Here is a 22,113-nt window from a genome sequence, read left to right on the forward strand (position 1 = left end):
TTTTGTACCTGCATAATTATTATTTTTGTTATATACTATAATTATTTTTCTATTATGTGCTATATTAGTCAGTCTAAGACCACAGAGACAAATCCTTACATTAAATGGGTTAACTCCACATATACTGTTAGGGATTTCTGGAGGAAGGGGACAGTGCAAATACGATATGGGAATAAGTGATGCTTGTTTTTATTTATTAAAGTTTATTTTTGTTAAAATTCTTTGGCTAGATTGGTGTCAGTTTCTCTCCAGAAACTTCTGTAAGCCACCTTGAGTGTTCTGCCAATGAAAATGTAGCTGGGAAATCTACCAAAATAAATAGATATAGTAAGTTTAGACAAAATATTAAAAGTTCTTTTTATTATCTTTTGTATGGCATGAATTTTGGGTTACCCTATAACTTGTAAATGAACAACCAAATTGTTTCTCTTGTTTGCTTACTTAATATGCTTGCCCAGCTGTCTATTTCGCTAATCCTGCAAGCTAACTTCATTATCACATTTGGCTTTGTGCTTCTAGGACTAAATCTATTTCAGTCACCAACCAGCTCACCAAATGCATTATAAAGCAATATTGCACTTTCACATAATATTTTTAGTCTCTTGTTTTTATGGCCGTTTCCAAGCCAAGTAATTAAACTCCTCCTTGATCCAAAACATGTCTTCATTACATTGTACACTTTATCTGTGAAATGTTCCCTGGATTTATTTTATGTTCAGAGTCTGTCTTTCACCACAAGATGTTAAGGATATTCTCTGACTAGGTAAGTTTACTGACCTCAAAAACCTGGTGGCAAAATGCTGTCAACAAAAACATGTTTTTGTATTTCTGAACAATATTTTATGTGCGATGTTTCTTTCTCTGGCTTCTGTTTATTTGTTCCCTTTAGTAAATTTCACATTCTCATTAAATCTTGGTCAGTTTCCTGGTTTGTACAGCCAATAATAATTCTGTCCCCAAGGCTCTTTTGCCTCTATTTCATTGCTGGAAAAAGTGCAGATATCACGAAAAGCTGAGAAACAAAAGTTTTCATTTTTTTCCATGTTCACAGTGAGGAGGCCCTCTTCCCATGTGTTTATTTTTCATTTCTTTATATTAATATAGTTGTTTGATAACTTTTTTACTGGTAAATATTCATTTGCATATACAATCAGAGTTGCTTTAATTGTAGACTTTGAGCTTAATCATGTAATTATATTTGAGTCCATAATTTGCATATATTCAATACAGAAGGCACCCTTGTATAAATAATATTCTAGAAGCAGAACTACCTAAGTTTATATTCTAACAAAACAACATTTTGGTTATAGGTCTGTCTTCCCCTACTTCCAGGACAAGAAATAAAAGGGAAGGGGGAATCTCTTTCTTGGTGAAAAATTCTGTGGTTACACTATGTTGTATTCTATTGTTACACTATGTTGTATTCAGTTGTACTCACAATGAGTAGGAAAGTCAGTGCTGTGATAGACTAGGGCTGTAGAGACCCAGATTCAAATCCCTAATCTGCTATGCATGTCACTGGGTAACTTTGGGCTCAGGTATTGTCTGTCAGTTTACCTCATGGGATTACAAAGTTCTCAAAGAGAAGGGACATGGCAGTTATGGGAGATTTCAATTACCCAAATATCTGTTGGAAGTCAAACTCTGCTAAAAATGAAAGGTCAAATAAATTCCTGACTTGTCTTGCTGACAACTTCATTTTCCAGAAAGTGGAGAGGGAACAAGGGGATTTGCTATCTTGGACTTGATTCTCAGCAACAGGGAAGAACTGGTTGACGAGGTGAAAGCAGCAGGCACCCTGGGTAGTAGTGACCATGTAATTTTGGAATTTACAGTCTTGGGGAAGGGAAAGGCTGTACATAGTCAGACATATAAGTTGGACTTCAGGAAAGCAAATTTTGACAGACTAAGGGTGCGATCACATACAGAATTAGCTGCTCCATAGGCACGAATGCTGGGTGGATTTTAAGGGCGCGATCAGACGCAAACATCTGGGAAGCGTCCCACAGCCGTTGGCAACCTGTTTTGGTCCACCGCAGAAGTGGAGTAAAAAGACACTAGGAAAAGTCCGGTAGCAAATGGGTTGCTATGGGCCAGGAACGGACTTTCCATTGTGTGATTGCTCAAGCGCGCTCCCATGGCGTTGGGATGGTCTGATCAGGCCATCCCAACTCCATGCCATTGTTTCCCCCCCCCCCCCAGTTCAGTATGCACATCATCGCACACTGCATAGTGTGATGTGGTAGCTAAAAAGGCAAATGCGATAGTGTCCAGATCACGTGAAGTGATGGTACTGCTTTATTCTGCTCTGGTTAGACCTCACCTAGAGTACTGTGTTCAATTTTGGGCACCTCAATTTAAGAAGGATATAGACAATTTGGAATGTGTCCAGAGGAGGGCAACAAAGATGGTGAGGGGTCTAGAGAACAAGTCCTATGAGGAAAGGTTGAAGGAACTGGGTATGTTTAGCCTGGAGAAGAGATGACTGAGAGGTGATATGATAACCATCTTCAAGTACTTGAAGGGCTGTCATATAGAGGATGGTACAGAGTTGTTTTCTGTTGCCCCAGAAGATCGAACCAGAACCAATGGGTTGAAATTAAATCAAAGGTTTTCAGCTTCCTGACAGAGCGGTTGCTCAGTGGAACATGCTTCCTCGGGAGGTGTTGGGCTCTCCTTCTTTGGTGGTTTTTAAGCAGAGGCTAGGTGGCCATCTGACAGCAATGCTGACTGTGTGAACTTAGGCAGATCATGAGCGGGAGGGCAGGAAGGATTGCATCAGTGCTTATTTCTTGTGGCTCTTTTTTACACACCCAGGGAAATGCTAATCGCTACTTTGGGGTGAGGAAGCAATTTTTCTCCAGGCCAGTTTAGCCAGTTTGGAGGGGTTTTTGTCATCTTCTGGGCATAGAACAGAGGTCACTGGGGGTGTGGAGGGAGAGGTATTTGTGAATTTCCTGTATTGTGCAGGGGGTTGGCCTAGATGACCCTGGAGGTCCTTTCCAACTCTATGATTCTATGAGAACAGAAGGAGGGGAGAAACCAGTGTGCTACCCTTCAAGGAGAGAAGGGGATACAAATGTAAATAGATCATTTATATGTAATGAGCAGATACGAGGACTCCAGCACTGCCCCAGAAGGGCTGTAGCCTGTTGCTGTCTCTCTTCCAAATGGCTGGCTACAATCACTTTCATACATGAGTACATCATCAGAAAACATCCTGTCCTACAGGAGGCCTTGCAGCTTTCTTCTTGAAATGACTGTAGCAAATCAGCTGATTGAGATGAGCCCACTTGAACTCATAGCCATGCCTGCCTACAGATTTGCTAATGAATAAGTAGCCTGAGGTGCTTCTTCAGATTATCTCTTCCTCATTACCATTGGTACTGCCATTGAGGAGTTCCATAGTTTATTTTTAAGGAATCCTCATCCTGTGTCCAGATTCCCCATGAGTGACAGAAATATGTGATTCCTTATACCTTAAAGCATTGGAAGGAAAAGAAAAGCAGAGAGAGAATTGCTGATTTCTAAACAGAGGTTCATAGGCAGCCAGGGGAAGAAGCCATATCTAGCTGCAGCCAGCTGTGTCCTTCCAGAGGGCAAAGAAACTTCATCTGATTCAAAGGCATCATGACTTGAGGCTTTTCTCAAGAATTACAAATGATAAGAAACATCTGAGTTGCTGCATTATTTTATTGTTGTTTGAACTAAATGATGCCAGTGCTACAAATTGTAAAATTGTGCATACATTTTTGAGAAGCCATCCTTCATGTAAAGGCCCATCTAGGCCTTTCATTTACCGACCTGAGGTAGAGATTTACCTGTCTCCAGCCCCAATTTCCCTTTAGGCTTACCATGTACTGTGGCAGGCAGACTTGTGGGTCCACGCTCCATGAACTGAGCAATGGGGGGGGGGGACAATGACGATGTCACAGCATCCACAAATGCTCCCTTCTCCCTAGGCTTCTGCCCCAAAAATATTTATTTATTTATTTACTTACTTACTTATTATATTTATACCCCGCCCATCCTGCGAACAGGCTCAGGGCGGCTAACAAGAGCGGTACAATGTACCTAATTGGCATCACCATAAAAGTTTAAAACTACATAAAAATACATTTTAACTCATATCAGCATTATAAAATTAACAGTTAGCAATAAAGTGCTCGCAGTGCTAAAATATTAAATGGCATACTCTTCAGATCTAAATCCACATTGTCCTGTCATCATCCCTCGGGCAGATAGAGGCCTAGCGATGCATCTGGGCCAGTCCTAGGTTCCAGAAGTTCAGTGGAATCGTTGATAGTAACAGTAGTGGTGGCTTCTCTTTGAAGGCCTGGCGGAAGAGCTCCGTCTTGCAGGCCCTGCGGAACTGTAAAATGTCCCGCAGGGCCCTGATCTCCTCCAGGAGCTCGTTCCACCAGTAAGGAGCCACCACAGAAAAGGCTCTGGCCCTGGTACTGGTGAGCCTTGCATCCTTAGGGCCCGGAATAGTCAAATGATGTTGGGCCCTGGACCGTAGTGCTCTCTAGGGTGGCAATACTAAAAGCTGGCAATACTATTTCCCTCCCTTAATGAATTGTTGAGCAAGAGGAAAAATGGGCTCCACATGGTGAGACTCTAGAAGCATCACCCAAACTCCACCCTCCATGGGCACTCCTCTCCAAATCTGGCATTTGCTTAGGCGATGTTGAGAACCCTGTTCTAAGCTGAGAGGGAATGGTGTATCGTCTTTTTTCATTCATGTTTGAAATCTTTGACTACACGTCTGCGAAGTATCTGAGATAATTTCAGATACCAAACCATGCTTCCAAAAATCTGTGCTCTGTTAAAAATTTGGTGGCACAGACCCATGCAAGTAAGTTCAATATACTTTTTCTTTTTAGGGTATTTGGGATCATCTTGTGAAGAGAAAGTTGATCCCTGTGCTTCATCTCCTTGTCAAAACAATGGGACCTGTTATGCAGACCGGGCTTCATATACTTGCAGTTGTAGTCCAGGATTTACTGGCCCTACTTGTGCCCAGCCGATTGACTTCTGTGCTCTGAATCCTTGTGCACATGGCATTTGCCGTAGTGTTGGAACAAGTTACAAATGCCTCTGTATTCCAGGTATGTCCAGCCATTCCACATTTCTGCAAATCCTCTTGGCTTCTAGAAACATGTTGATTAGAATTACTTCCATTTTATTGTCTGGTATAAGCATTCTGGCAATTCTAAATATATTATAATGATAGACACTGGTTCAATTTCAGAGTGAACACATGCCATACAAATCATTTTCCATATGGCTTGTCTTATATTTCATGTTGCATTATAACAATAAAGCTTTAGGATGTGAACTTTAGAGTGATGCACCAAATGTTTTTGATGGTATAAAATTAAATGGGAGACGTGAACAATTTTCAGATAGCTTATTTTAATAGAACAATTATTCCGTGAATTTGTTTTTGGGCTATTTGTGGGAGTAAAGATAGATTAATCTGGTGATTGCAGCTACTATTTTAATCGTATTTACTGAAAATTAAATCCTATGTAACAGGTGTGTTTTACACAAGGTCAATGGTGTTTGGGAGGGAGGTGACATGATATAGCCCTATTTCATCAGATCTCGGAAGCGAAGCAGTCTCAGCCCTGGTTAGTACTTGGGCGGGCAACCTCCAAGGAAGACTGCAGAGGAAGGCAATGGCAAGCCGCTTCTGTTTCTCACTTGTCTTGAGAACCCCTTGTTGAGGTTGCCATAAGTTGGCTGTGGCATGACAGTACTTCACACACACACACAGAGTGATGTTTAAGCATGAGTGGCCATATGTGGTTATAAACATAATTTAAAGGTGCTAGAAACATAAACTACAATTTTAAGATGTATAGTGGTACTGGATTGGTCCTTTAAAAATAACTGATGTTAACACTGAAAGTTGTTTACAGCTAGACTCACATCACCTGATCCAGCTGGGGGTCATGTACATGCAGAAGGGGGTACTTGGCATAGGTTCTGTCCCCATTCCAGGTTCTGGGGCTGTTGCATCAAGTAGAAGCACTGATTACTTTTATCAGTTCTTTGGTAGGAGAAGGCAGGATTTAATCCCCACTTTTGCTGCCTAAACAACTGGTTTTATACAGCTGCTGCTTTCTGAAGGGGGTTCTGTGCAAGCAGCTGCACTGGAGCCATGATATTGAATATACATGATTCATGACTTTATTAGAAAAGAAGACCTCATTTTGCCTAGTCGCTCATTTTCATCTTGTGATAATGACAGCTTGAAGCTCAGAAATTCTGATTGAGCTACCTCAAGCACTTTCAAAAAGAAGATGCCAATTGTGAAGCAAACAGATGCATAAATCTGAATATAAAAGCATTTCTTGCAAAATGAGTGACTGTTGTGATTGTAAAAAATTATTTGCTACCGTCTGCTAAGTCTTCAGGATAGCAAGCAATAATCCATATTTTATATCTGAAAACATATAATGGCAGACTTTTTTCCTGAAATGAGTTTATGGAAAGGTTTTTCATGACCAAAATTAAATTCCCCCCCCCCCCCCCAAAACACCATTCCTTTGCCTGCAGATTGTTTGGAAGCTTCATGAACATTTACTGCTTTACAATGCAATCCTAAACAAGTTCACACCTTTTGAAGTCCATTGAAACCAGTGGGTTTAGAAGAACCATACTTAGGATTGCACTGTTCATAAGGGAAGGTGGAGGCTCATGTCTTGCTCTAAAGGTACAGCTCTTGATCACATAAACAGACTTAACAAAATATTGTCAGAAAATCTGGGCCCCTTCCATTTGCATTGCGGTAATTAGATCTTTAGGAGTTGGGGTGGCTCAGTGGTTAAGACACTGAACTGCAAGCTGGAAGGTCGGTACTTCAGCAGTTCAAGACCCGAGTGCCACATGATAGAGTGAGCTCCCGTCTCTGGTTCCAGCTCCTGCCAACCTAGCAGTTTGAAAGCAAGAAATTGCAAGTAGTTATCTACTTTGGTGGGAAGGTAACAGCGTTCCGTGCACCTCGGCATCTAGTCATGCTGGCCACATGACCACGGAAATGTCTTCAGACAGTGCTGGCTCTTCAGCTTGGAAACGGAGATGAGCACCGCATCCCTAGAGTTGGATTCGACTGGCTTTCGAGCAAGGGGAACCTTTACCTTTACCTAATTAGATCTTTTCTTTTCCTAAACATCAGAACTTTTCCAAATCTTTTACTGAATGTAGCTGGGCTTGAGGGGAAAGAGGGGTGTCACCATAAAAACAACTACTGCATTAAATAAAAGTGTATGGTGCACTTTTATATTCAAAATATATGGAAATGTTTTAAAAATGTACATAGAATACAGTGGGTAGAAACTGTAGTCAATAGACTCATTGAGATGCTTGAACTACTTATTAGCAGTCACTAGACAGGAAGTCTAATGGCAAATTCTTCACATTGTTTATTGATCCCATTTTACAATTAGATCAGATTATGTTGATTGATCTGTGCCTTATTTGTCAAGTAGACTAAATAATAATAAATTGCACAGTGCTTAGAGTTGCAGTGATGGCTGCATCCCCCCCCCCCCCCCCCCCGTAGTGAGCTGAACAGGCACAGTAACAATCACAGAATATTAAAGGCTGCAGCCTTCCTCATTTTTGTATCTAAGTGTAAAGGTCTGTTTTCTAAATTGGCACCATTTGCTTTCCTTTTTCTGTTTTTGAAAGATGTGGAAGGACATGGTTCTGTGATCTTCGCAGAGCCAGTGATCAAATGTTTTCCATTCTCTCTCTCTCTTTTTTTTAGGTTTGTGGTACTTTTGTTCTCAGGTCACTAAGGGCTGTTGGAGTAAAGCGATGAAAAGCAGGACAAGATGGATTTGTTTGTGTTGAAATAGATTTCCGACAGGCTTAAGCAACAGAATAGGATTTGGCCAAGTTTGGTGTGGCTTTTAAACTCTTACCAAGTCAGAATCTGGAGTCTTGGTGGAAAACAGTAATTTTCTTAGATATTCATCTGCTTTGGTGGATAATAGTTTTTAGGGAATGCAGTAATTTAGAATGGATTTATTTATTTAATATCCTACCCTACCCTGCAAGCGAGCTCTAAGCAGCTCACAACATATAATAAAAAAATAAATAAAAGTTCATAAAAACATCAGCAATTTCATCTGAATAAATCATTAAAACACTCCTTGATAGTAGCTTACCCATTTCTAATTACACTGGCTGTTGCGACAGTGTCAGGGGCTGGCATGTTTTTCTCAGGGAAACCAGAAACAGCTGTTGCTGGCACCAGTAGGTGTAGGCAGTGCCCTAAGGGAAATGAGGTGGATGGTGCAGATTGATCAAGTTGAGCAGGGAAGGCTGGTGTCATTTGGACATCCGCCACCTCAGCCAAAAGCCTGGTGGAACAGCTCCATTTTGCAGGCCCTGCAGAGTTGTAATAAATCCCGCAGGGCCCTGATCTCAACCCAGAGATGTTCCACCAGGCAGGGGCCAGGGCTCAAAAGGCCCTGGCCGAGGCAAGGCACATATCCTTTGTGCCGGGGACTGCTAATCAGTGCTGCTCAGACGAGCAATCCAATATATTTCTTCCAATATATATCAGTATCTAATATATTTCTTCCTAGATGTGAAATATTTGGGAAGGTTGATCTTTTGCATTTGCTTTGCTTCCCTCTAACTTGTTACATTATTTTTCCTTTTAAAAAAACACACCGACCCATGTATTATCATGGGGATTGTTTATACTTTAGGAATACCTGTAATAGTAATATTGACAAATAAGCAAATGCTAAATTTCCCCTTCCCAACCTTCAATTGACTTTTATCACCTTTTATGTTAAGGTGGTTTTTTTCCTTATATTCTGTGAGGGAAGTTAGAGCATCTAAAGCTCAATTTGACTTTAAAACAGTTAATTCCATTGGAGGTGGTATCCCCAAGAAGAGCAGGTCCTCTGAGTCCTGCTTACCCCGCCAAGCCACTCCCACCATACCTTCCTTTAGCTTCATCCTTCTACAGTTCCTCCTGTCTGCTTTACCCTTGGATGTCTCCCCTATCAGCCAAGTTACTTCAATTATAATGCCTTTGAGCAAACATGTATGCCATGTCACAGGGTACCATGATCCTTCCCAACCCAGGCTTTTAAATGGAGGGAAAGGATTTGGGGTTTGTTGTTATCCATCCTTGATCCCTTCCAGTCCGGCTTCCACCCTGGGCCATGGGATGGAGACGGCTCTGGTTGCCCTTACAGATGATCTCCGTAGACACCTGGATCAGGGTGGATCAGCACTGCTGTTGCTATTAGATCTAACAGCAGCATTCAATAAGGTCGACTATGACCTGTTGACCCACCGCCTCGCCAACGTGGGAGTGCAGGGGACTGCCTTGAAATGGTTTTCCTTTTTTCTCCATGGTCAGGGACAGAGGGTGGTGCTTGGAGAGAGGGTATCCCCGTGATACCCCCTGGAATGTGGAGTGCTACAGGGGGCGATTCTCTTGCCAATGTTATTTAACATCTATATGCACCCCCTCACCCAGTTAGTCTGGAGCTATTGGCTGGGTTGTCATCAATATGCTGATGACACCCAGCTATATCTGTTAATGGATGGCCATCCATCTTCCATCCCTGAAAATCTGGCTGAGGCATTGGATGCTGTGCCTGGTTGGTTGCAGCAGAGCTGGTTGAAGTTAAGTCCATCGAAGACGGAGGTCCTGTACCTGAGTCGGGGGGGGGGGGTAGATGTGGGCATCAGGCTCCCCACACTGGAAGGGGCAGCTCTGGTGCTGGCCCAGACAATGAGGAGCCTGGGAGTAACACTGGATGCCTCTCTCACTATGAGGCCCAGGTTGCTGCAGTCACCAGATCTGCATTTTTTTCAGCTTAGGCAGATTAGGTCACTGAAGCCCTATCTCTCCCCCCAGGACTTAGCTGCAGTGACCCATGCAATAGTCACTTCCAGGCTTGATTACTGCAACTCGATCTATGCAGGCTTGTCCTTGAGGCTGACCTGGAAATTGCAACTGGTGCAAAATGTGGCGGCACACTTGCTGACGTTGATGCCTGTGCGGGCTCACATTCTGCTTGTGTTCCACCAACTGCATTGGTTACCAGTTATTTGTTGGTAATGACCTTCAAAACCTTACACGGCCTGGGACCAACACATCTAAGGGACTGCCTCTTCCCATATACGCCCCAGAGAGCATTGCGCTCTAAAGATAAACACCTCCTGGTGGTCCCTGGCCCAAGAGACATCTGTCTTGCCTCAACCAGGGACAGGGCTTTCTCTGCCCTGGTCCCAGCCTAGTGGGACAAGCTCCCCACTGAAATCATGGCCCTGTGGGATCTTCTTCAGTTCTGCAGGGCCTGCAGGATGGAGCTGTTCTGCCGGGCCTTTGGCTGGGGCAGCGGGTGCCCATACATGGCCCCCCTGAGGTTGCTGTCATCTACCCACTAATAGGTGGCCATTAGTCCATCCATATCAACGGGCCAGAATTCTTATAGCTAGTTGATTTCCTGTTTTAGCTGTAACTTCCAATTTTAATGTTTTATATTGCTTTGTGTTTTAAATATCGCCTTGTGTTTTTTAATTTTTAAACTTTGATTGTATCTATATAAATGTTGTTACCCGCCCTGAGTCCTTCTAACTGTTATTGTAAGCCACATTGAACCACAAGGAAAAGTGAGGTATAAATGTTTTAATAAATAAACAAATCTGACCCAGAGAAGAATTCAGGGCTGTAATGCTCCCGTTTATTGTGGACAAGCACTAGGAGTTAACAGGAGTTATATTCCAACCCCAGAGAATATACTTTTCAGTGGCATCTCAATGAATAAGTTAAATCAACAGAAAGTCAGCACTTATTAGTGATGATTTAGGCTGCTTTCTCACAGATATTTAGCTCTGCCTTGCCTCCCAAATGCAGCATTTTGCAGAATGAGGGAACACACTGTCACACCTTCCAGGTTTTCCCCTGTGTTAAAACACTATAGCAATATATAGCCACTACCAATTTTTTGTTGTTGTTTTGGGTTTTTTTTTAAAGGTCAGCAAAAAGCTACACTGGTGGCTAGGAGACACGACAGGCATGAGGAGACAGGGGCAGAAATCCAGAGACTCATCCTCATGTGTACACTGCATTGCCTGTTAGTGAGTCTGATGTAGGCAGCAGACAATGAGAATGAATGGCATGGTGACAAAAAATGGAGTGTGTTTTATTTATGCGACATACAGTATCAAGGCTATCAAAGGAATCACTTCTGAGCTTCCCAGTGCTACTGTGTTTTCAAAGACTTACAGTGTTTTGAGGCATCCTCTGATCTTTGAACATTAAAAACGACCATGTCAATAATATACACACTCCCAAGATATCTTTTAGCTACCGGTAAAATGACACAGGACATAGGATCATAAAATGGTACGTGTACAGACTGCTTGGTTTGGAGACATGGTAGGCAGCCACAAACTTTTGGGGCAGTGTGGATACCTGTCACCTCAGGAAAACATGAGTCACCGAGGCCATTTGACCTTCTGCTTCCCACTAGCACAAAGTGAACCATGCATATCATATTTCTGTAGATTTCTTCTCTTGTGTTTTGAAATATTTATGAGGCCATTTCCTAAGAACCAATTAGTATGTATTCCATTTATGAACAGATATTTTCTCATTTTTAGGGTTTAGGTTGCAGTTATAAACTTTGGATAGGGAGGAGCATGGGGAGACATGCTTCCCTCTGATTTTTCTTCTTTGCCTGTGTTTGTGAGCAAGCAGTCAGAAGCTGGGTATCAAAATTCTGGGTTTTTCAAAATTAAGGTTCTGTGAACTATATTTGTGGACAGCAACTAAACCTTTATTGGGGCCATATTTTTAACTGAGCCCATACTGTGAAGGAGCCAATTGTCTTTTAACACTGACTCACTCCCATGTAAACTGAGGCACAGACAAGAGACTCTAACCTTCTTGAATGTGCCTTTAGCACAGAGTTCTTCCCTAATGCAACCTAGCTGCTTCTTGGATAGACTCTGTGCAGCTGGAGCTGATGGAGGTGGGAATGTGGATTAAAGAGATCTTTATGGCAGCTTCTGAAAGTCCATATGAAGCAGTCAGCCAAAGCATCTACTGCTGTTCACACAGGGGAGGAGAGAGTTAAAATAACCCGTAGACTGAGGCCTGGTTATCATGAGGTGGAAAAATTGTTTTAGGGCTATACCATTTCAGATTACAGGTAGGGAGGAGGCTCAAATGACAGACTGCATTTGCATACCTTTAAAAAATCTGCATACAGGCCTCAAAATATTTATTTATTTATGCTACTTATACTCTGCCTTTCTCACAGGGACTTACAATGGATTATGCTTGGTGAGTCAGTACAATTAACAAAATAGGACATTCAGTAACCTGTGCATTAGGATTTTAGAAGTTTTGAACCAGCAGAAAGAGCTGAAGCATAGCATAAGTATTATATTAACATGACACACTAAGCAGTACAGAAATTACATAACAAGATCTTACTTGGTTTGGTGCAGTGGTTAGGAGTGTGGACTCTAATCTGGGAGAACCAGGTTTGATTCCCCACTCTTCCACATGCAGCTTCCGGATGTGACCTTTGGTCAGTCATAAGTTCATTCAGAGCTGTTCTCTCAAGGGCAGTTCTTGAGAGAGCTCTCCCAGCCCGACCTTCCTCACAGGGTGTCTGTTGCGGGGAGGGGAAGCTGCTCTGAGACTCCTTCCAGTAGTGAAGTAGATAAATCCATTCTCTTCTTTTTTGTCATATTCTTACAATAAGATATATGCAGCAGTATAGACCACAGTCTCAATTATTTATCCAAGTAACGTTTGTGAACCATTTTGTGCAATGCAGCCTTATTACCTGCACAGAAAAGCCCTCTTGAATAGATCAGTTTTGCATAGTTTGTGGAAAACCAGGAGAGTGGGAGCTTTGCTTGAGCTCCTTGGAAAGGCTATTCCACAAGGTGGAAGCCACAACAGAGAAAGCAAGTATATGGGTAGTTGCTGATTTTGCCTATTGTCAGGTTGGCACCTTCAGAAGCCCCTGCTGACATGAGCAAAGTTGTCATGGCAGAGCATAGGGAGAGAGGCGGTCCCACAAATAGGAGGGGCTGAGGCCATGAAGGTCTTTCTGTGTGATAGCCAGTACCTTAAACTGAGCTTGGTAACAAATGGGCAGCCAATGGAATGTCTGCAGAATGGGAGTAATATGTGTGCTCCATCTATCTCCCACTAACAGTCAAGCTACAGCATTCTGGACCATTTGGAGTTTCCGAGTTGATTTGAGGGAAGACCAGTGTACAGTGCATTACAGTAGTCTAGTCTTGATGTTACTGTAGCACAGATCCAGGTGGCCAGCTCAGCCATATCAGGTCCATCTTATGGGCTAGGATAAGTTGGTAGAAAGTCTTCTTTGCAGCTGCATTAACTTGTTTCTCCAATAATAAAGCTGGATCCAGTATGACCCCAACAATCAACAATCAGTATTAACAAGAAAGCCAGGCTGGAATTCTTCTCCATGATGTCTATGTGAGGGGATTTGGGGTCAGAAGACTTTTTACCCTTGATTCTGTGCTGCCTATCTTCCAGCAGTTGCAAGCAAGAGTCAACCTTCCTCTTTCTGCCTGGTTTGTTTATGGCTTTCTGTGATGCTCATGGAATTGCTGAAGCTTTCAATACTTTATCTCTACCCCCACCTCTTTATTTTTTTTTGTTTAATGTAAATTATAAACAAATATATAGAAAACAGAAGAATAAGCTAGGATGAGCAGATTTTTTGATGTCTTTCCTATTTGTGATATAATCTGTCTCCTGGGGATTTGTTTCAGTGATTTTGAACAGCAAAATTTCTTTCCTCTTAGTTTTCCTCCAGTGTCTGAGGCTGTAGCTGCCAGGGAATATTTTGTAAAGTGCCACTTCAGTTCATAGATCACTGCAAAAGCATGCTTAGGGTTTCAGACTCATGGTCACTGCCCAGTATGCACAATGGAGAGAAATAACTTTTTGAGTTTTCTGGATACACATTTTCATGATTCAGGTAATCTCTGGGAAAATAGGTGTATTATTTCCATGAATCAAAGATCTCTGGAAAATGTAAGATTCTCTAGTATGATTTCAAAATGATTGAAAATATCACATTTGACGATATTACACAGGGCATAGAAGAATAGTTAGTAATTTCAAATGATTCTTCAGAAATTTTGCTGACCAAAGAAACCATTGTATCAGTAATAGAACTTCCCCTTTCCTCTGTAAACCTTCAGAATTCCCATTTGAAGGAGCTCTTGGGTGAGATATGTGGAACCCTTGTGATGGATGGTCTGTGATGACCCAGCAATTTAGGAGCTGCATATTGAGATTGATTGCTTTGTCTGATCTTACCCATTACAAATTAGCTGCTGATCAAGCACAAAAGCTGTGATAATATTTGCTTTTTCATTGGACTTGTTAACTAAGTGGTTACAGGACTTCAGTAATACCAGAGAGCTGAAACAGCTACACCAACAGTACAGTAGTATCTACCTCCTTGCTGTCTCTCTCCCCACGATCTAGGTCAGTAGATTTGTTTAAGGGCTTTTATTATCATTAGTTAACTATGTCTTGGCTGACTTTGATCATTCTCTGCATTCATTCAGCATATGCAAAGGTCTCCCCTCCTGTGTATGTGTATGAAGAGCTGCATATATGCACAGCTGCATGCAAGGACAGGGTTGCACCATCCCTTGCATGTTTTAAAAAAATCTTTTTTTAAACATGCATTTTTTCAAACGAGCACAGTTAAGGAATATAAACACTAAAATGCTAATTACATTTATTCATGAGTAATAGCCTTTTTAAAGGCTATTCATATAATTAGCAGGTTTGCAACTGGCATTAGGAAATCTGGTGCTGGCATTTTCCTAGCTAGCACAGTGAAGATACTGAAGTTTTTAAAGTGTGATAGGTGGGAGCTTCCCTCTAGTGGAGAAAGAGGGCACAGCATAGTGGCCATCTACAAAAGCAGGTTGATGCTGATTGCTAGAATAGTAATTTGGTTAACACACAGTTCAGGGTATTTGCTCCCAGCAATGAATATTTAGTGCGGGAGAAAACTTTTTCAATCATATATAATTTATAAGTAGGCATATATTGGGGGTAATTCATGCATGGTTTTTAAAAAGTAATGGAATTAACTACAATTTCTGTGGTTTCTGTTTTATAGTCTGAATTGTCAGTAGTAATTGTCAGTAGTACAATAGTAATAGAAAGCCAGTAAACAGCACTAAAGACAGCAGTGCCATGTCAGAGAATCAGTTCACCTTGTTATCACCAAATGCCTTCTGAAATAAAGCAGTCTTCATGCACCTCAGGAAGATAATGAGGTTGTTCTGAAGCCTGGAGACCACAGCTGAGAAGGACCTATTGCAAGTGCACATCAGGTTCATCTCTGTTAAGCTGAGCATGCAGAGGAAGGGAACAACAGCTTATCTCCAATCATATAGGCAGGGGCAGCCCCTAAGGTACCCAGTGTTTAGGGCTTCATGGTATACACGGAGCTTCAGAACTGAGCCCAGAAACAAACTGATAGCCAACAATGTCCATGCAATTTCACAAACTGATAGTATGTGTCCTCTGCGGCAACTTTATGAACTAGTGTATTTCTCTGCCACAAGTCCCAATTAAAGCACATGCTGTCACACTTTGTAGCTCCACATAGGGTCTTATTTACAGAATGTTACTGCCTCTGTGCCCTCCAGGAACATTTGCTACTAACAAACCTATTCAGCTGGTAAAACCTATTCAGCTACCTCTACAACCTGCTGAGGGGGACAGTAACCCCATCAGGTACTTGCTGTAAACCTAACTCTAGTTCTTTGTTTCTGACCGACAGCATAAGTATCAGTCCCCCCCCCCCCACATCTAACCTTTCACTTCTTGGTACTAATAAAGGGTTTTCACTGCTTCCCTGGAATGAGATAGGAAGGAAAGACAGAGATGTATGCTTTCAGCATACTGGTGATACTGTACATCAGATCTCCAGATGATCACTGGAATATGGAACCCCATAGGCCAATGTCCAAAGGTTGGAGCAATAGTTTCTCAACCAGTGTCCCAGGAAAGGCCAGAACTACTGAAAGTCAATGCATCCCAGTACTGTCCTAGCTAGATGGTGCACAGTGAATGCTGGTATTAATAGCTTCAGACAGCTGCACAGTGAAGACCATCTAGCAGGTGACCAAGGCAGAACTATGTCAGAAGCCTGACTGAAAAAGCTCTAAATTATTTATTTATCTTTGGATTTATATCCATATTATCCATCAGTATCTAGAGTTGAGACTCTACCACTCATTCAAGCACTTTGCCCCTCCCCCAGCAAGTTAGACACAGGATAATCATTCAGATCTGAAGGGCCCAAAGATGGAAGGGATTGGAGTAAAGATCTTATAAATGCCACCTGAATGGGTTTCTTTCTTAGTGGAACATTGTGTGTCCTACCTTGTGCATGAACCACTCTTTGGCTGATCTTGATTTTCTTTAGTAACAGTGGCTTGAATTCAAGGATACCGCTGTGAAGGAAAAGGCATTTCTGCCCAAAAGTGCATGTGGATAATCTTTGACTGCCACCTTCCCACTCTCTCTGGAGGCTCCTGGGGGACATTTTGTGGAAGTTGTAGATACAGGAGATACTATGCCCTCTCTTCTTGAGCAGAAGTGTCTTCTAGCAAAACCTTGGGATCCAAGCCATATTCCTGATGAATGTTAAAAACCAATAATATGCTGGTGGTTGTTCTATGTTTGGGGCTTCTCTTATTAACTGATGGTGCAAGCTGACAAGTAGAATCTTTCAATCCAAGCGAGATTTCCGCATGCTTTATTTGGCTAAGCATTTATAAAATAGACTGTAACCTCATGTATGTGCTTGGATTGTTTCAAGTGATCTAGGATGTAAGGTAAAAGGCCTCTCTCATTCAGTGAAGTGGGGGATACTCAGCTGGCATCTCTTCAGGTACAATAATTGCTATAATTCAGCAACCATAGCTACAGCACAATATCTACTGAAATGGAACCTTTAAAGAGATCCCCACTAACTTCTTGGAAAGGAATAAAGGTTGTACAGCTGTTGCATGTTACTTGACAGAGTTCAAATATAGGAAGACTTTGCTAGAAGCACAGAAACAGTAAAAGGAGCAAGTTCCTCCTCTTTTCTTTACGCACAAATCAGAACAAATTGCTGTGTGCAAAGAAAAATGCAGTGAGCTCATAATAGAAGTTATGTGAATGAGTAATCAGCGTCTTATTCTGTAAAAATGATTCTTAGTGAAATAATAAGTGGGCACAATATAAGCAACTCTAAGATTTGTTGGATCAAATTTGTACTTATTGTTTGTTTCTCTGTGAAGTAACGTTACTTCCTACTGTACCACTTGGACTCAGCCATGCCATGATATCTTCAGGCGGCCCTGTTAGCATCTGCTTCATACTAGCTGCCCATAATCACCATGATTATGAACATTATGTAGTTCATTAGTGAGTTGCCCTTCATGCGTTGAACTGTGAGTATCAGATCCCCTTTTTATATGGCAGCGTTAGGCATCAGTAGTCTGACTAATATTTCCTCTTGGTAGTACACATACGATTGCAATGCAAAAAATAAATTCTGACCATGCAGTCAGTCTCTTTCTAGCCTATAGCAGGCAGTGGCGTGTGAAATATGTAAGCTAGCTCCTAACTGTTTTCTTACATTTAGTAGCAAAGCTGCTTTAAAGGGATATGTGTTTATTATTGTCAGTTTCATTTCTGCTCTGTCTGTGATACTAATGCTATTTCCATTTGTTGAAGAACACGTCACCCCACCCACCCCCATTTTCCTTATTGTATGTTTTAGGTTACCATGGACTCTATTGTGAGGAGGAATATAATGAATGTCTTTCAGCCCCTTGTCAAAATGGTGCCACCTGCAGAGACCTTGTCAATAGCTATGAATGTGTGTGCCTTGCTGAATATGAAGGTAAGAGATGTATTTCTATAACACCGGTCAGTTTGTGCCTTACTGTAAACTCAGCTAATGTGGTTTATTTATTTAGGCAGTTTTGGTGGAAAATTATGCAGGGGTCTTTTTAAAAACCTGTGAATTTGGTGTGTAATCTGGGAACACCACCTATAGTGTATAACTTCTCTGACAGCTTTTTTCCTTGTGACTGAACCTGGCTCTGTGCAGACAATGACTTCTGCAGCAGCATTTCCCCTTTATTAGCACTGTGGCTCAAGGCATGATCCAGCAATTGTAGCTTGATACCTTACAAATGCAGGGGGGGGGGGTTTCCTTCTATTTAAAGCCACTTCCATTAATCTCATACAATTTGATAGAGCAATACACTTGACTAGAAGCAAAAGCCACTTCTGATCTAGTCAATTTCACTCCAAAGAGAAGAAGGTGAGTTATTTTCTTGAATATGCAGGAGAAACGCCTATAGCATTCAAAGGAAAATAGATTTTAAAAAAAATAAGAATTGATTGAATGATGGGAGTGGGTAGCAGTATCCGTTTCTTCAGGGGCACATCATAAATAGTATGCACATAGTTGGAAGAATTGTGGCTTGGATCCAATGATGCGGGAGTGGAAACTAAAATGTACTTTCCACAGTTCTGCTTGCACAGGCAAAGACTGTAGTGACATTTAGCATTTCAACAACATTTTAAACAAAATAATAGTGTGGATATTGAACAATAAAATGTACAAGAGATGGTTTGCATTGTTTTATTTAATTTCTTTTTGGCATAGTATCAGAAGAAATATCTTGCACTCTCTCTTGCACACATTAAAAGAATTAGGGGTACAAACTCTTTCACTTAGTGCAAGTAGAGGGTGAGGAGCAATTTGAGCACTTGTGTTTGTGCCAGGACTGTTGTGCACATGGAAATCTTCTGTGGGGTCCCCAAACTATATGCACACATCATTTATCCACTTCCAAAATATACAGAAAACTTTGAAATTGTACTGACCATGATGGAAAGGGTTAAATTGCATTGCTTCTCATCAGTGTTGTTACAAGAAATGTCTAATAAGATAGGTGTAGACAATGTTGGCAAACATATCTAGGTGGACACATCTCTTGCAGCCAGCGCTGGTTATACTCTTGGGTCATCAAAGTAACTCTCAATCTGTGTGGGCTGCCAACAGAAGGAACAGCCACTCTCTGTCTGAAGGGTTAGGCAAAGTGGATACATTTAATTATCCAAACTATCCTGACAGATCACCATAACGTTGCCCCCAGACCTCTAGTTAAGGCTGCACAGAACATCCAGGGGGATCTGTGTGGATGTGACTGCTGACATGAACCCAGCAAATGGTAACACAAGCGAGATCAATAACATTCAGACCGAGGTGCTTTATTTTCCATTCAGCAGCAGCAGTTAAAGATTATCAGTGCAATCTTAAACAGAATGGGTGATAGAAAGTGCCATCAAGTCATGGCTGACTCAGGGTGACCTTTCATGGGGTTTTTCAAGGCAAGAGATGAACAGAGGGGGTTTGTCATTGCCTGCCTCTGCATCACAACCCTGGACTTCCTTGGAGGTCTCCCATCCAAGTACTAACCAGGGTCAGCCCTGCTTAGCTTCTGAAATCAGGCCAGCCTGGGCCATCTAGGTCAGGGCTAAACAGAGTTATACCCATCTAAATCCATTGACGTTAGATAGGATTGCTCTGTAGGGATTCCACTGAGTTCAACTCCCAAACATTCCAAGACTGGGGCGGGGGAGAGGTGATGCAAAATAAGTACAACTTGGCCCTGGTAGTCCCCCCCCCCCCGTCCTTTCGCAGACTTCTTCCACTAGTCATGAAATAACTGGACCCAAATTATCTCATATTAATTTGTATCTCCTGTCTAATCTGGTGGTTTGAGATTTGTCTTCTTCTTGACCATGCTTTATTGCAGCTTCTCCCTCTGAGGTGGAGGCCATCTTGTGGGTGATTCCCATCCGTCAATCAGGGAGGCAGGAACAAAAAACAACTTCCTGTTTCCTGTGGTGGGAGTCACCCCAGGCTCAGTTTCTTTCCTGCCTCAAAGGGGAGAGCAGCTTGTTAGGTTACAGCTAACAAACTTCGTTATTCTGTTACTAGTTCTTTTACCTTTCCTATTATTCTTACTGTTATAGTACTTTACCATCTTTACTGCCGTTCCTTCTTCAAAAAAAAATAAAAATCTCCTCAGTTGATCTTCACTCACCACTCTCCCCCCCCTCCCACCTGCTTCTTGGGAGCCTTTCTGACGCAGCGACTACTTTTTAAAAAGCTGCATCGCGCTGCTAGCGCTGCCTAAATATCCGCACGATGGATACTTCGATAGCGGACGACGGGTTTTTGACAGCTCCCAATGCTGCGCTGGCCGGGAGGAGCACCGCGGAGCCGGCGGCGGTTAAACGGACGGCTCCGGAGTCAGAAGCAGGCCGCGATCAGGGCGCAGTAAAAAAGCGCGCCAAGGTGAAACGAACGGAGCCCGGAGCCGAAGACGGCGGCGGCCATGTTGAAGCAGTACAATACTGATGCTTCGTCCACTGGGGATTGCCGTAAGTGCGTAACCCCACGCCCCGAGCCCAATCTGATTCATGGGCATGAAACCGGACCTGTCGTTACAAGGGGCCATTCTGAGGGGGAGAGTTCCAGTCTGCATCAACAAGCCGGTAATGTCACCGTACCCGGTTCCCCCCCCTTTCTGCTAGAGCGATGGACTTTCTGAGACAGGCCATTAGGGAGGAAATAGCCCGCTCCCATGGGGATGAGAGGGAAAATCGCCCAAGATCCCCACCCCAATTTCAACACACCCTTATTTCTAATAATTCCTTACATGGAGCATGGCCCACAAAGGCGGCTCAAAAAGGTTACCCAAGCGGGGGTGCAAGGTTTAATCCCCTAGAGGACGACTACATGTCTCAGGGCTCCAGCGAACCAGAGGAAGGGGAGTTTTCCTCCTCTGAGGAGGATAAAGGAGACGGGAGGAAGCCAGTAAATTCAGAGCAGTCCTCTCGTTTTTTCAAAGGGGAGGATATACAGTACCTTCTCTCTAAGACACTTTCGGCCTTACATATTCAAAATGCCCAGTCCTCATCAGGGCAAGCTGAAGGGGGGACTGGCAGACAAAGGGATGAGGTCACTGATGAGTTTTTCCCACCTGTGGAGGACTCAGAACAAGCCTTCCCATTTCCAGAATTTTATGTGCGGAAAATTAAGGCAGAGTGGCTAAAGCCGATGGGAAATAGGACGCCTTCTAGTTTTTTGAGAAAATTGTACCCAACTTCATCTGCTGCTACTAGTCTTTTGCAGGTTCCAGTCGTTGACGCACCGGTGGCGGCACTACAATCGTCTGGCCTTGTCTCAGAAGAGGGTCATGGCACATTACGCAACAACCTGGATAGGCGGGCAGAGTTTGCCTTAAAGAAAGCACATGAGGCTAATGCTATGTCAATTAAGTCCTCGGCGGCAGCATCCACCGTGGCTCGGGCCTCCATCGTGTGGATGCGCAAATTGATACAACTGCTTCCAGAAAATAACCCCAGGTTAATGGAAGGAGCCACCAGGTTACTGACGGCCATATCATATATGGCTGATGCCACATTAGATTCCATGGTCTCTTCAGCCAAAGCTATTGCGTCTGACGCTGCGGTAAGAAGGTTAGTCTGGCTGAGGTCGTGGTCCGCAGACTACCAGTCCAAAGTCATTCTCGTTACTTATCCTTTCCAAGGCGATAAACTTTTTGGGGAGCCTCTGGACCGGATCCTGGTCGAGACTCGCGACAAGAAAAAAGCCTTACCAAAATTTGTGCGAATGGGAGAAAAGCCGTCCACGTCTAACTCCTTTCGCACGCAACATACCCTACCCAGGTTTAGACAGGATTACAGGAGACAGTCCTGGAATAATAGTAGACAGCCCTTTCGTAGGGGAACGTTTAACAACGGTAATACGGCCAACAGATTCCAGAGGCAAAATATGTTTAGACAGGACAGGGGAGATAAAAATCCCAAACAGGCAAGAGCATGACTACCAACAAATTCCAGTGGGAGGTCGTCTGGCACTATTCCGAGATACATGGGCACAGTCACATCCCAACCCCTGGACCATGGGAGTAGTGTCAGACGGCTACAAAATA

General features: G+C 42.7%; 1 protein-coding gene across 1 annotated transcript in view; it reads left to right on the top strand.

Annotated features, from left to right (window-relative positions):
• DNER (delta/notch like EGF repeat containing) overlaps positions 1-22,113 on the top strand; it is a 241,889-nt gene that overhangs the window by 202,513 nt on the left and 17,263 nt on the right. The window contains exons 8-9 of the mRNA XM_015413475.1: positions 4,887-5,111; positions 17,853-17,975. Coding sequence (XP_015268961.1) covers positions 4,887-5,111; positions 17,853-17,975 — 348 coding nt within the window. The remainder of the gene's footprint in view (positions 1-4,886; positions 5,112-17,852; positions 17,976-22,113) is intronic.

The sequence above is a fragment of the Gekko japonicus genome, unplaced genomic scaffold (genome assembly GCF_001447785.1).
Source record: "Gekko japonicus isolate JY-2015 unplaced genomic scaffold, Gekko_japonicus_V1.1 scaffold155, whole genome shotgun sequence".
Lineage (NCBI taxonomy): Eukaryota > Metazoa > Chordata > Lepidosauria > Squamata > Gekkonidae > Gekko > Gekko japonicus.